At 43.0% G+C, this 15,988-nt stretch overlaps 1 protein-coding gene across 3 annotated transcripts in view; it reads left to right on the top strand.

Annotated features, from left to right (window-relative positions):
* L3MBTL4 (L3MBTL histone methyl-lysine binding protein 4) overlaps nucleotides 1-15,988 on the top strand; it is a 311,741-nt gene that overhangs the window by 209,304 nt on the left and 86,449 nt on the right. For all 3 annotated transcript variants that reach the window (XM_082353571.1, XM_082353570.1, XM_082353572.1), the window contains one exon: nucleotides 3,474-3,647. In XM_082353571.1, coding sequence (XP_082209697.1) covers nucleotides 3,474-3,647 — 174 coding nt within the window. The remainder of the gene's footprint in view (nucleotides 1-3,473; nucleotides 3,648-15,988) is intronic.

Raw genomic sequence — 15,988 nt, 5'->3', positions numbered from 1 at the left:
AATTACTTGGTTGAACTGTATAAAATTCCCAATATTCTACTGTCTCTGACTTTTAAAAACTGTATAGTTCCTGCTATCTCTTCCTTCTTTTCCTGCCAACAGCAAACACATGTTGAATTAAGGAGGGATGGGGAGCTGGTCTGCTCGATCAGAAGAGCCCCGCCTCCCCCAGGACGCCCGCTCAGGCCTTCCCTCCTGGCCTGCAGTTTTCATGCCTCCTTATCTTCGTCCGTTATGAGCTTAAATTTGAATATGTCACTTCCCTATCCGTCAGAAGCTATCATTTTACCTTGACCAACAGAGCCTTAAGTCATAGAAATTTCAGCTTATGTCAGCAATTTTCTAAAAAGACTGTGTCTTCAGAACCTTTTCCCCCAGTATTTGGCTAAATCAAAAGTAAGCTTTAAGTAGTTGTATCACACCTAGGACAACCACTTCAATCAGTTTTTTCCTATGTGTACAGATTTATGCAGTCATGTATGTTCTTCCAAACACACATACACACACACACACACACGCATGAGTAAGGGTCTGCATGTGCAGGAGGGCAGGCTGACATTTGGAATGTCATCTCTTTAACAAAAATATTTCTCTGCATTGAACATAAGTAAGCACAGTGTTGCAATCCAGAAGCTTGTTCACAGCAGAGCCCAGGTTGAAAATGGTGCAGACAATGCAACCGAAAGCCCCCTCATCACGCTCCTTTCGTACCTTCCTTTGTCTCCCATCATTATCTTCTTTCAGGTTCTTCACCAGCATCTTCTGCAAAATATGTTTTTGTCATTTAATATTGGGTTGGCCAAAAAGTTCGTTTTGGATGTTACGGAAAAACCAGAACGAACTTTTTAGCCAACCCAGTATATTGTTTTGAACTTCATGCTTTTTTCTGATCTGTATAATCCTGAGATACTTTCTCATATGCGTCGCCTCCCACAATCGAGAAATATTCCATTCTAATGATGCTCCGAGGCATTGCATTTAGTTTTGCATGCCTGAGTACCCGAGAGACAAAGAAGAGCTAGAATGGGATTAGGAAATAAATGAATGTTTAAATGAGTAAAAGGATTGATTAATGAATGAAGATTGAGGGAAACAAAATTTCTCTCAACTTAAGCAAGTACTGAACAAGAGCATGAATGGTAGCTTCTACAATACTGGATAGATAAGCCTGAGGAAGAGACAGCATGAGTGTCATGCAGCACTAGTCATGTGCGGTAATTATATGAAATTTAGAAAATTCATGACCATAATGATCATTAAAAAACCTCAAATTGGGAGTATGTATTAGATGGATAGCAAAGCTTCTGAGTGATAGTGTCTTCATGAAAACTCAGCTGTGCTTAAAATAAACATTTCCCCATCTCCCTTAGGTTAGCCTAATGCCTTTCAATTTTCATCTGCGGAAAGTTCTTTCTAAAAATCTCCCTTAAATCTCATATGCTGCAGCCTAAACCAATTGGTCCTGCTGGAAACTGCTTTATCACCTCTGCACTTCTCATCCAGGACCCAGCATGGGCTGACTTATTTTCCCCTAGACATTAACCGTGGCAAACCCTGTACTGCTTTCCCTGTGAATGCTTGCCTTGGCTACACTTTGCACAAAAATTACATTCCTTTTTTTTTTTGATGGTGCTAAAAATGTTTTCCCACTTCTGCCCACGTGATTGATGCTCATAATTAAGTGATTTATTTTGGGGTTTCCCAAGAAGGTGCCAGGTAAGTTTGGGAAATTGCTTATCCTGTGTGAGCCTGTTTTCTAACCTAGAAAAAAATAGGTCAATACCATCTTTGGGTATTTAGTACTAAATATTAGAGATGATATATGTAAAACACCTTGTATTGCAATGGGTCCATGTAAACACTCAATAGGGGTAGCTTTTGTTCTTATTATAAATTGTATTTTTTGGTACATATCCCAACTTCTTCACTAGATTTATATTCTCCAGAGTGCTTAGCATGTAGCACATGCTCAGTTAGTGGGTTGTTGAATCAATAACGGAATAAACTAAGAAATAGTGCCAATTAATGTTAACTACAGAACATGCATCCACAGGGGCGCCCCTGTCTGGCAAAGTACAGGTCCACCCTGGCATGTTGGGCGAGGCTGGTGTTATCAGAACCACCCCATCCCAAATTCCATAAGGCCCGTTTTAGATACAGGTTGGTACTGAAGTCCTCTGAGGTTAGACTGTGTATAAGTGCTCCCTGGAAAATTCAGTCTGCTGTAAAACAGAGGGAAACTGCATTGCTCCCTGATTTTATCATGACTTTAAAATAGCAAAAGCAAACTTTCACGTATCAGAAAGGATGTATTATGCACCGTATACCAGCAAATTTATAGTAAGCAGGAAGCGAATTCCTAAAAAAAGAGCCAACTGCCAAGATACTGATGCATCTGAGTCTGTGCTCCCCAAATGTAAAGGATGGCAGCACTGTCGTAATGAGAGCAGCTACCACTAGTGTGTGTGTGTGTGTGTGTGCGTGTGTGATTCCTCGTGGTCACAACAGCCCGTAGGAGCTGGATCTGATTTTCCCATTTCACTGGAGGGGAACCGGAGCTCGGTGGACCAGCTCCCTCAGGGTTGTGGGCGGGGCGCCGTCCTGCCTGGTCGGCCCCTGACAGCATCTGCCTCGTTCCCGGCAGCACAGAGATTGGGGGCCTCTGGGGACAGGAACGTGGGCACAGAAATCTACCGGAGACAACTGATCACCTGTGGCAGGGGCCAGAGCCTCTGCCCTGAGCCTGCTGTCAGCCTCCTAACACATCCTGGAGTCAGGATTCAGCCTTGACTGTGGTCTCTCCTCTTTCACCCACAACTGGCCCTTCACGTTCAAACACAAAACTTCCTAGCTGGTTTCAGGAGGATGAAGCAGTCATCCACATACACTATTTCTGGATACATGAATGATAAGAAGTAAAAGCATGATATTCTCTGATACTGGTAAAGATGTTTAGTTACCCCATAGTATTTTGTGATACAGGTAGTCAAATTAGAGCTTGAATATTGGAGGATACAAACTGAATTAGGTGTTTACATGACATTTTCGTTGCTCCATTGGATGTACATCTTTAGGTTGTTCTTAGATTTTTAAGTTGTTTTTTTTTGGCCTCACGGCATGTGGGATCGTAGTTCCCCGACCGGGGATCGAACCCGAGCCCTCTACGTTGGAAGCACGGAGTCTTAACCACTGGACCACCAGGGAAGTCCCTTAGATTTTTAAGTGTTTTAGATTGTGAAAACCGTATTGCTGATGACTGTACCTGTAATGTCTGCTGACTGGTGTCTATGGTCTGGCACCTGAGATCTTCACAAAGGGCAATATGAAAAGAAACTTAACCTGAGTGTGTTCAGTGAAAGGAGAATGTCTCTATTCAGCTTTTCAATATTGGATGTACGTCTGTTCCAATGACAGTACAGCCCTGATGTATCACCCTAAACTGATGCCTGTGCTCTCATTTTTATACAAACCAGTGCCTTTGGCTGCCCGTATTCGGACATGAACTTGAAAAAGGAGGCAACGCTTCACGATCGTCTGCGAGAACAAACACAGGCAAATGTGGACTCAGACTCCGCACATTCAAAATCGAAAAACCTCTGTAGTTTGAAGTTCAATGGAAAACATGAAAAGGGGAACAGCCAGTCCAGGTAAGGAACTTCTGAAAATGTGAACCAGAGAGTAAAGCGTGTAGAACAGAAAAGAACAAATTTGTTGGTGATAATAGTTTCTTGTGTTTCTTCAGAATCTTTCTTTATTCTGTATATTATTGTGTTCACTGGCTCATAGAATTCATCTAAGCCTTGACGTTTATTTTAAAAATATTTTTTCTTACTTCATCCTCAAAAATTTGAATTTACCTCTAAGTGTAGCTATTGTATGTAGGCAACAGAAAGCAAATCTCACGTGTAAATTCTGTAAGACTCCCTGTATCTCTGGAGTCATCTCACAGGTGGCATCTCTCTGGGCACGTGGCCCAGGGTTCGCATCCTCTTGGTCCCATCAGGATCCCCTCGCTCACCTGGTACTTGTCATCTTTAATCCAAAAGTCCCTCAGATACGATTTCCTTACTCTGAATAGTTCCTGTTTTGATTTATCGATGGCACATCATCCTTTTGTTCCTAAGTGTAAACTTATGACTTTAAGGATCAGTTCTCAATTTTTATTTACTTATAATCATTTTCTAAGAAGCTACAGATGCAACCTTATTTGCTCTTTTTTAACCTAAATGAGTAAATAAATAACATTTTAAGATAAAAGTTTCATCCTCCATGCTGGGAATTATAAACACAGGAGAATCTAACTACAAGTAAATAATTGGAGACCAGACAGAGATGGAGCCATGAAAGGCTCGGCAGAGGTGAGAAGTGGGTGTTTTTCAGGCCCCCGCTGCAGGCAGAAGGCACTGGCGTTCAAGGTTGAACTTTGGAGGAGCTGGTACGGGAGGGGCTGCTGGTTTTCCGGACCACCATCACCCACCCCCGGCCCCACGCCCAGCCCTCGCCCAGCCCTCGCCCAGCCCTGCCCTTCCCGTTCAGCACGTGGGAGAGGAAGGTGCGTGCCTCTCTGCGGGGGCAGACTTTCCAGGAACCCCTTTCTGCCCTTTCACCCTTCGGTCCCAGCGTGGATGCTCCTTTACTGCCAAGGTCTGTTCACTGGGAGAGTTTGGCTCCTAGGACACACTTTTCACGTGGAGTTTACATCCTGGACTGTGCATTTTGTTCTTCTTGTAGAGCATCTCAGAGACGTTGCATTTTCGTTAAGCAGCTGATTTTGAGCGTGGTCGCTGTGCACGGGGCCGCCCGTCACCCTCCGCCGCGCGCGCCCCATCCTCTTCCTCCGGGTACCGCGCAGCTCCCCTGCCGCATGTTACCCTGCGTTTTCTCCTTTGCTCTCCACCCACTCCTCTTGCCGGAACTGTACAGGGTCTAGTTTTTCTTTACTGCTTTTCACACCCACACCGTTTACAACTTCAAGTGGCTGAGAGCTCGAACAGCTTTTCCATTTCCTAGTTGAGGGAGTTTTTTCTTTTTTTCTTTTTAAACTGTTTTCCAGGGAACAGCGCTTGTTTATTCCAGAGACCAGTGCATCCATTTGCTGTTACTCTTTTTGTTCTGTTATCTTCCCCCCCCAAATAAAAACTCAGCGTCTCTTGTAAACATTTTAGACATTCATGCTCAATGTCAAAAGTCAGAGAGAATAAACAGCTCTTTGAACTGCTTTAAAAAAACGATGACTCCGTCGTGTTCTCTTGGAGGTTAGCCCGGCCTTTCTCTTCAGCACAGGTGTACGGCTCGCCCGTCCCTAACTCGCCTTTCAGTACATTGTTGTGTTCTTTGCCGTTCTGAAGGGTTTTTGCACTGAAATGCATCCAATAAGCGTAATTACTACAGATAGAAAAAGCAGAGAATGTTAGTTGATAACCAAGCAAAAAAATTACACATGATCCTATCCTGTCAGATCCTGTTTCGTGAATGCACAGAGCTGTGTGAGCGGCTGCGCGGAGGAGGGGAAGTGTCACGGTGGTCCACGTCTCGAATTGTTAAGCCTTCTTTTTCTTTCACATCCCAAGACCAAAGCCATTCTTGCACTGCAATCCCCGTCCTCTTTTTTTTTTTAAACCAGTCATCACAACAAAACGATGTTCGGGTAAGTGGTCTTGGCAGTAATGCTCACTTTGACCTGCTTCCATCCCCATGACCTCCTGTTCGTGGTCCAGAATTCCAGCTCAAGGAAAAAAAAGAGAACAAGGAAATCGACAAGGAAGAATATGTAGGCTAATGACGAGCAGCTAAAATTTATTTCAACTCTTTTCACAGTTTATTTGTGGCAATCTCCTGAGGCTGCCTCTCCTCTAACCCAAACCTTTGCTCTTAAAATCACAAGATACCATGTACAGGTGGAGGAGAATGTTGAAATCCCATCTCCCCTCTTCTACGTGCTGAGGAAGAACAATTTGTAGTTGGCACGTGTCCAAGGATAGACAAGGGGGTGAAATTAGTGAAAATCAGGGTTTTAATTTCCTCTGGCGTCCAGTGCATCCATGGTCACCGAGCCCTGGACAGGCCTGCTCTAACTTCTTATACAAGCAACGCTGTCACCTTAGCATCTCCAGACTTCTTGCAATTCCAGTGCAAAATATAAAGTTATCTCTTGACCTTTTTCCAAAATCAATTAGATGCTGCCCAAAGTTTAGGGTATTTTGTATTTTCCTTAACTGCATCCCAGTTTTGTGTCTAGTTTTAGAAAGTATATTTGTTCTCATGTTAATCTTTGGAGGGGGAGTTATTATTAGTAAATTTTAAGTCTCCATGATTTAGTAGTGGAAATAGTCTATTTATGTTCACATTTTCTTAGTAGAGGGTCAGGTTATGAATTCGAGTGGATTATATACTGCTAAATGTTTATAGGATTCATCTTCATAGTAGTATGATTGCATGTTAATATAATTTTAAAGAGATTCACAATAGGTCGCCATTACTGAAAAACTGTATGCTGTAAATATATTCCCTTTCTTGGTGCTAGTAGAGTGATTAGTATTATACTCATGGTGCATTAAACGGAGGCAAATGACCTTAACGCTTGAGCATCTTTCATCTGGGAACGTACTCTAGGGTGGATACCTTAATTTGTTTGACAGTTTATAGTTTTCAGATACATTACCTTTAAAAGCTCCCCATAATCTTGTGATTTAGGCAAAACAGACATTATTGTTGTTATATTGTATATGTTGTATATGCATATATACAACTATATATGTGTTGTATATATAGTATTGTCACTTATTGGTGAAGAAGTAGAGGTTCTTACTAGTAGCTAATCCAGGACATAGGTCTTCTGGTTAAATCCAGCATATTCTTAGTTCAGTAAACTGATAATAGTAACAAGAGATTTATCAACAATGATACTAATACTGATATCATACACTTATTAGCTTGTGCCGCAAAGCATTGTGCTGAACAATTCACATACATGGTCTTGTGAATTTTATTTCATCCTCACAACAACTCTGTGCGTGGAAAGTATTCTGACTCTGGTTTTATAACGTAGGCACCTGAAGGTTCAGAGAGGTTAGGCAAAGTGTGCAGGACCACACAGATAATTAGTAGAAAAGGTAGGGTCTGAGTCCAGAACTACCTGACCCTAAATCCTATACATGTTTTCAACGGCATCAGGCTGGCAAAAGAATGGCAGTTGGAGGCTCTGAAAATGCCTGGCTGGGTTTATATTTAGACTTTCTACTGCTTTTCAGTATTCTCAGGGTCATCTTGTGAGGCATTTATTTCTTATTTTGTGAAAACAGAACTACTGAAGGGGAAGAATCTCAACCATGTTTGCCCCAAACTGTTTATTCTTATGTATACTATATAATGCAAGACTTCCACCTGAACACGTTTCTTTGTAATAGGTACTAAAGGCTTCGATCTGCAACGAGAGAATAAAATTATACTCATTAAACAGTTTCATCGTAAGAAAATTACTTGAAATGCAGCTGCCCCCCCACGCCCTATATTATGTTAGCTGGCTTCCCGGGCCTGTGTAGGACATTTTTTCCAGGCCCCCTCCCCATCCACCTGGGTATTCTTTAATAACAACTTCTGCCTCTAATTTACACAGTCAGCAGGACCATTAGTTAAAAGAGCTGTCATATTCAATCTATTAAGCTATTAAGAAAACCTAAGAAAATGCCTAATAAAGCTCACTTTGTTTTTCCTAATGCCTGCCATATTATAAATTTAACGTACTTCCCAAAGGCCTATATTGACAATAAAAATGGCTGGGAAGAATTATGGTAATCACAGAGAATGGCAGGCAGTGGAGTAGCTCCTTAATGATCCTCGTAATAAACTGCTCTGCTATGAGCCAACTAGTTTGTTTTCACGACTCGGATTACCTTCTGTGAGGTCCGTTCTCAGAATTTAACCAGGATTAGCTGGTTGTTTCGTGTATGAACCTTCCAAGTCCTTAAAGAGGTTTCCTCGAGTCCATCAGCCTTTGCTCTCGCTCCTTCCCACGTAAATTCTCTGCTTTCGGAGGCCAAGCCTCTCGGCTCCCACTCACGCCCTGTCACCATCCGCAATCGTGTTCTTCTTCCTGCGAGGGTGCCTTTATTCCCATTCTTCCTGCCTCCTTTACTCCTGCTGCGTGTTCTCTTCTCCAAGGCTCATCTCTGTCTTGAAACTTTCCACAGCAGTTCAGCCCGTGTGAGCTTCTTTTTAAATTATTTGCTTTATTATTTAATTTAATTTAATTAATTAATTTATTTATTTATGGCTGTGTTGGGTCTTCGTTTCTGTGCGAGGGCTTTCTCTAGTTGTGGCAAGCGGGGGCCACTCTTCATCACGGTGCGCGGGCCTCTCACCATCGCGGCCTCTCTTGTTGCGGAGCACAGGCTCCAGACGCGCAGGCTCAGTAGTTGTGGCTCACGGGCCTAGTTGCTCCGCGGCATGTGGGATCCTCCCAGACCAGGGCTCGAACCCGTGTCCCCTGCATTGGCAGGCAGACTCTCAACCACTGCGCCACCAGGGAAGCCCCCCGTGTGAGCTTCTTGGCCTTAGAGATGGTGTTTTTCACATCTGCGTATTTTTCACGTCTAGTTCAATGCCTGACACTTAGCCGGTACTTGACAAAGCAAATAGATGTTGAGCACCCGCGCGGTGCCAGGACTCTGCTGGGCCCTGGGGTGTGGATCGGATGAGAGCGAGGCCCCTTCCTTGTGCTTTGGGTCTGCTCCACGCTTTGTGTCTCCTTGAGCCTTTTTGATACTTGTTTTGCACACGTGCCTTATTTTCTCAAAAAGATTGGAGGCTGCTAAGGCGTGAGAAGCAGTTTTTATTATGCTTGCATTTTTCCTTCACCACTGTTCGCATTATAGTTCTTAGTGAATCGTAGTTGACTGATTCAGGTACATACATTTGTTTTCCCATAACAGTCTCAATGTCTTTACCTGTAAAATGAATATAATATCCGAGGCTTAGGTTTTTGAACAGAGGTGTATAGATGCAGATAGATATAGATGTATGACTGGGCCTGGAACATAGAAGAAACTATTGAAATAATAATTCCATATCTTTCTTCCATTTTTATAAAACTTGTTGATCTTAAAATCTTGCAGTTGGACTGGTTCTAGCTGTGTCTGTAGCACACATCTTTGCACCAAACATAGAAATTTAGCCCTTTGTCTATTTATTCGGAACTAAAGTAAACCCCTTAATCAAGTGAGCAGTGATCAAAACACCGAGACACCCAGGGTCCTCGGGGTCTGTGGAGGACTGTGGTTGGACAGGAAGCCCCCGGCCGTCCAGACAGCCCCCTCCCACTCCATACTTCCCGCTGGACTCTGAGGGACCTCCAGCCAAGTGTGACGATCCTGGAGCTTTACAGTGGGAAAGGACTCGGAAGGTGATCTCGTCCAACTTCTACAACAGAGAAATAAGGATGTTAAAGTCAAGAGTTTAGTCCCTTATTGACACTGTCACTAGTGGCAGCCCCGAGCCCTCTGACCCCAGGTCACTGCTCTGCTCACCATCCCATCCCTCCTCCTCCCCCAGAGCGAGGTCGGAACAGAGCTGGTTTATGGCGTTACAAATACCCGAACGGCACGTACCTCCCTGGATTCAGGATCCGGACCATAGCCAGATCATTTATTCATCATTTATCCATTGAACAAACCCTTAGAAAGGCACTGTTCCAAACTCCAGTGATACAGCAGTTAAGAAAACAGACTAAAATCCTCGTTCTTATTAAGCTTTCACTTAGTGGTAAGACAACCCACGCTGGTAAGTGGCGGGATGAGGATCCGAGCTCAGGCAGGACGGCTCATCCCCGCAGCCCAGGCACTGAGCTCGTTCACTGCCGGCACTGACGTTTCTTCATCCAGCGGGTACGTGCAGAGCGTCTGCTGTGGCCCGGGGGTGCCTTAGGGGCCAGGGATCAGGAGGGGAACGACGACTCCCATCCCCGCGGGGAGCGTATTTTCAGGGAGAGGAGACGGAGGAGGGAAAATAAAGGTAAACCAAATGGAAGAGAGACTCACAGATGGTGGTAACTGACAAGGAGTGAAAGGGGACCTTGGTCTCAGCAGTTACCCACCTTAAATTCCTAGAGACCATAGGCAGATCCAGACCATTAAGACAAGTTAGAGAGTTCTGTGGACTGTTTTGCAAATTGAAATCGAAACCAGCCTGTCAAGATCGGCTCAGGGGTGTAGACGGAAGCTGTGATGCGATGAAAGGACCTGGCCTCCTGGATTCCACTTGCCTCTGTGCCTTTGGCACCTTCATTGCAGTCTTGTGTTTCTAAACAAGTTTATAGTCTTGCTAAAATGTGATAAAATAACCAATGTATGCCTTAAAAACATCTTTAAAAATATACTTCTATGCTGATTTTCATGAGGCATTCTCTGATTTATTGTGGATCTCTGGATTTCTGGAATCCTGCCTTGGCTCGGGCCCTTAGTAATTAAATGCTGAGAACAGTGTGTGCTAAAGTGTCCGTAGTTTCTTCCGTCAAGGAAATATTGGTGTTCCCAATCCCCAGAAAAACAAAACTTTGTTGCCTAAGCAACAGCGGGCATTTTTTCTCATCCACATACTTCATCTGGCTTTAAAATAATTATTTCCTATTTATTGTAAATAGTAAAGTTGTGATATTTAATGTCAGTTTTTTCTTATAACTAAAGCAATGCTTGTATATTATAGGAAAATTAGAAAATATAGATTAGTAAGAAAAAATAAAAGTTAAAAACATTATTAATACTCAGGTGTTTTCCTATCAAACAGCATAACTCGTAGGCTTATAAAAATATGATAAAATTCCCACTGCAGTAATTCAGGTAATATAGAAGTTTTTAAGAATAATAATTTCTCACTCTCCACTCCTTAGCTCTAATGCTGCATCCCGAAGTTACTTGTGTGAATAGGTTTTCATGATCTTTTCTACGCTTTTTCTGTTTACGTATACATACAGATATGCAGATACACATTCACTCTTTTTTTTTAACATCTTTATTGGAGTATAATTGCTCTACAATGTTGTGTTAGTTTCTGCTGTATAACAAAGTGAATAAGCTATATGCGTACGTATATCCCCATATCCCCTCCCTCTTGTGTCTCCCTCCCACCCTCCCTATCCCACCCCTCTAGGTGGTCACAAAGCACAGAGCTGATCTCCCTGTGCTATGCAGCTGCTTCCCACTAGCTATCTATTTTACATTTGGTAGTGTATATATGTCCATGCCACTCTCTCACTTCATCCCAGCTTACCCTTCCCCCTCCCCGTGTCCCCAAGTCCATTCTCTACATCTGCGTCTTTATTCCTGTCCTGACCCTAGGTTCTTCAGAACCATTTGTTTTTTAGATTCCATATATGTGTGTTAGCATACGGTATTTGTTTTTCTCTGTCTGACTTACTTCACTCCGTATGACAGATTCTAGGTCCATCCACCTCACTACAAATAACTCAATTTCATTTCTTTTTACGGCTGTCACTCTTTTTTTTTAATTACATTCATTTTTTTGTTAATGTTTCTTTGAAGGTTAGCTTGTATCACTCTGGACAGCTTATAATATAACCATGTTGAACACGGAGGAAGGATGCTGTGTTCCTGAAAGTTTAACACAGGAGCAAACCTTTAAAGCACCCAGACATTCAACGCTGAGGCTTTAATAACGTACACACATATTTTATCCCAAGTTTATAACGGAGTTCTGAACAAGGCACCTGTAGATAAATCAGCATTTATGACCAGAAGAAAAATACTCTGGTCTTGGACTTTTATTTTTATATGGAAAAGTTATAAAGACCTAAGCAACTAAGTCTACCCACAAAGAAAAAACAAATTTGCCTTCTTCCTTATGGAAAACCATGTGAAAACATTAATTGTTGGCTCAAAGAAAGTCTGACAATAAAAGATATTAGCTTAAGAATATGTCTTATTTATTTGACAACCTGTCATGAATAATTTGCCATATCAACACAAGTGGATTCAATGCACTATTTTTAATAACTATCATATTCCGTAGTGTGGACGAACTTATTCAACTCATTCCCCTATTGACAGGTATTTAGTTTGTTTCCAGTATTTTTCCTCTTATAAATAATGCTGCAGTAAACATTTTCACATGTATGCATATCGTTTATTGATGCTTTATAATGCAGTATTTTTTTAAGTTTAATTACCTTTTATTGACAAACTAAACATATGGTACGAATTCTTCTTTCTGTTGGTGGAGTCTTGCAGGTCCTCGATCCATTTGCTTTACTGTAAATAAGTTCACATTTACCCACGTCCTTACACACAAGAGCACATAGGTGTGGATGCACGTAGGAAGTGTGTGTGGTACTCGTAACCTGCCCGCAGCCTGCACCCCAGCTCGTCACCCTCCAGCCCCACCACTGATTCTTCTCACTCCCACCCTCCACGTGTCTGTGCCTTTGCAGGGTCCCTCTCTGCACTTCGCTCAGTAAAACTTGCTTCAAGGCCTGGTTCAAGCTCATGTCCTCCTGAAGGTGTTCTCTAACCTCTCGGACCTTTAAAGCAAAAAACCCCCTCTTACTTTGTGACTCCATCGTGGTTTCTTCATCTCCTCCTTGCGGCCCTTCTCTCAGTCTGCTCTGTGTGAAGGTAGGCGGTGGACACACCTGTATCCTCAGATAGCTTATGTCTCTTGGTGACAGACACCAGCTCGGCCGAATGTGACACCTGCAGGTAGGAAAAGCTCAAAGAAATGTTGGCTGGACTTGGACAGTTTGTCTAAAAATAAAAAGCAGTCGGAGCCCAATATTTGCTTTCCAAGTCCCATTATAAGTTATACCTAAATACAATTGTTAGGGCAATTTTGGGAAAAAATAGCCATGTGAAACAATCACAGATTGTGTGTATATTTTTGGCCTCAGGGACCTTTTCCTTATAGAACAGGAGTCAGCAAACCTTTTCTATAAAGGGCCAGATAGTGAGTATTTTAGGCTCTGCCGGCTGTAAGATCTCTGCTACAGTTGTTCAGCTTGACCGTTGTAGCATGAAAGCAGCCATACACAGTAAGTAAACCAATGAGCATAGCTGTGTTCTAATAAAACTTCATTTATGAAAACAGGCTACGGCAGGATTTGCCTCGTGGACTGTAGTTTTCCAACTCATGTTCTAGAAGGTGTTTATTTACATGTAGACTAACCTGAGTTAAATTCAAATTCTTGCTCTTCTACTTGCTGTGTGACTTTGGGCAAGCTACTTAACCTCTCTGTCTTTTTCAACACACACATATATTACCTCCTTCGTGTTAGGCATCTGGTTCAGGCCTAGCATTTATTGAGCACAAAGCAGTAGCCACTGATTTGCCTCATTAAAAGCAGTGGAAGCATAGAAGAAGGGTCAGCGAACATGCAGCTCCTTTTTTCAAGGAAGTAGCAAAATCCTAAGGAAAAGGCAAGTCATTTGGAAAAACAACAGATAGTAAAGACCAACGGATGGTAAAGATAGTAAAAACAACGGGATGGCAGGGGCATGTCTCTCCAACACAAGCACTGATGGTCACGTGCACTCCTCTAAAACGAATCACAGACAGACAGACAGGTAGCTTGACACTTGCTGCAGCAACAGTGATTCTATTAACAAAAGGTTTTGAAGGTTGTTTAGCTATTATGACTACATAGAAGGTGGAGGCTGGGCTTTAAGAAGAATTGGTGAAATGGTCAGAGCTGAGATTTTAGTGGTATTACCTTTTCAGCTAAAATACAAAGAAATATTAATCTTCAGCACATGACTGGCCTGATCACCTCCAGACATTTCTGACCATGTGCAGTAGATTCTCCCAAGGCCAGTGCTGCAGTGGCTTCTTTCACTGCCGTCAGGATAAAGCCCAAGTGCTTGAGAGCAGCGTGCCAGGCTTCCCCAGCTCCGCTCTAGCCAATTCCTTTAGCCCCACCTCTGGTCCTTCCTTTCCTTGCACAGTGCAGATGCTTCAGCCCCATCAGTTGACTGGCTTATTCGTGTCCCCAAATGCTCTCCCTTCCGTTTTGCTCATGCTTGGTCTGTGCCGCTCCTGCTTTCCTCCCACCCTCATTCCCTAGACCTTCGTGGCCCCATCGGTCACCCATGTCCCCATCCTTTCAGGACAGACCCGGCTGCATCCCCAGCCTCCTCCCGACCAACCTGCACAGAGCCGCACCCTCCCTCCAGCCCCCGGGAACACTACTGTCCTTCCCGTTCTCTCCCCTACCTGTGTCAACATCTCCAGCTCCAGGCCGTCTGCAGACACTCAGGAAACCCTCCGTTCCTGCAAGATGATGCGTAGGATAGAAGGAAGCCTGGATTTGGAGTCTGTTGAGTTTGCACTCTGGCTCCACCACTGACTCACTGTGCCCCCAAGATGGGCAAGTGGTTTAATATTTCTGAGCCTCAGTTTCTTGATTCCTAGCCTCTTGCACCTACCTTACAGAGTTTTTGTGAGAATGAAATGAGGTTAAATGAAATGAAGAACCTGGGAGTCCTTAGCAGGCACCTGCCTCACTCAGGAGATGTAACTGAATCTGAACAGTTTACAGCAGGGGTCCCCCAACCCCCGGGCCAAGGACCAGTAGCCATCCGAGGCCTGTTAGGAACCAGGCCGCACGGCAGGAGGTGAGCAGCAGGTGAGCCGGCGAAGCTTCATTTGCTGCTGCCCATCACTCCCTGTCACTCACATTACTGCCTGAACCATCCCCAGCCCCGCCTCCTTCTCCACCCCCGACCCCCGCCGTGGTCCTTGGAAAAATTGTCTTCCATGAAACTGGTCCCTGGTGCCAAAAAGGTTGGGGACCGCTGGTTTACAGCGTTTGACTTGGTGTATCTCCCTGGTGATGTAATAATTTTGAAAGCAAGAACTATTCCTAAGTATATCTGTGATTGATTGCAGCACCTTGCATTTTGTTTAAAAAGCCACTCAGTAAATTTATTTGATTTATTTTTAAATTGCTTTATAAAATCCTCGTCAAAGTTATGTAAGGCATACTGGCTTTTTTTTTTTTTAATTTTCTAAGATAGAACTGCCATCTTCATCAGCATGTATTTGCAGAGGGATGCTTTCAGATGGTTTGAAAATCAACTCAAGTTTCATACAATTTGTAAAGTTTTGGGGGAAATACCTAACTATTTGCCAAAAAGATGTAAGCAGAGCTGAAATTGTTCTTTTCTTTTCCATCTTATCCTTTGTAAAATGACTTTACTGTGCACATGTGCCTCTGACATCCCGTGTTGACCAGCTCTCTCCCCCAGAGGCTTGCTGCTTAGGGCTAAGCCCTCTTTCCACCATTAATGTTCTTTCCTACAAGAATGTAGATAAATCTTGATGAGATATATAAATAATTTTATAGTATATATTATATATATAATGAAATTAAACATATGGAATTAATAAAAATATTCCATATATTTTTATGCATGACCATGATGCATAAGAGTTTGTAGACTATGTTATAACATATTGTTTCACTGATTGTTCCAAACAAACCCTGTAAGGCAAGTACCATCTTGGTTTTGCAGGTTGGGAAGCTGAGGCTTCTAGAATTTAATTGCTCACACTGGGCCTCAAACCCAGGGCACAAGGGCCTAAGACACAGACCCAGGTTTTGTGTGGACTGGTCTCTGCTTGCACCACAGGAGATTAACTACCTGAGGCTGGTGTGCACCACAATGGCTGTGTAGGACCTTCTTTTAAGGTCCAAAGGTGGGATTTCAACAGAAATTCTTTCTCAGTTAATTGCTTTTTTGATTAAAAAACTCTTCATGGTTAAAAAGTATCTGATGAATAGAATGTGTTTTTATCATGACATCCACGTTTTTGGAACATACAGATAAAATTGCCTCCAATTATGTACCAGTCACTTAGGTTTCTATGTAAGATTTTAGTAACTGAATCAGTTTCCTCATCTAAAACAAAAACTGAAACAGTACTGGCATGCCTACCGTAACAGCTTGTCAGTGAAGATAAAATGAGAGAGCAGTTATCCGAGTGC

This window comes from Balaenoptera borealis, assembly GCF_965194805.1.
Source record: "Balaenoptera borealis genome assembly, chromosome: 14".
In the NCBI taxonomy this organism is placed as follows: Eukaryota; Metazoa; Chordata; class Mammalia; order Artiodactyla; family Balaenopteridae; genus Balaenoptera; species Balaenoptera borealis.
This window is presented reverse-complemented; position numbering and strand designations above follow the sequence as displayed.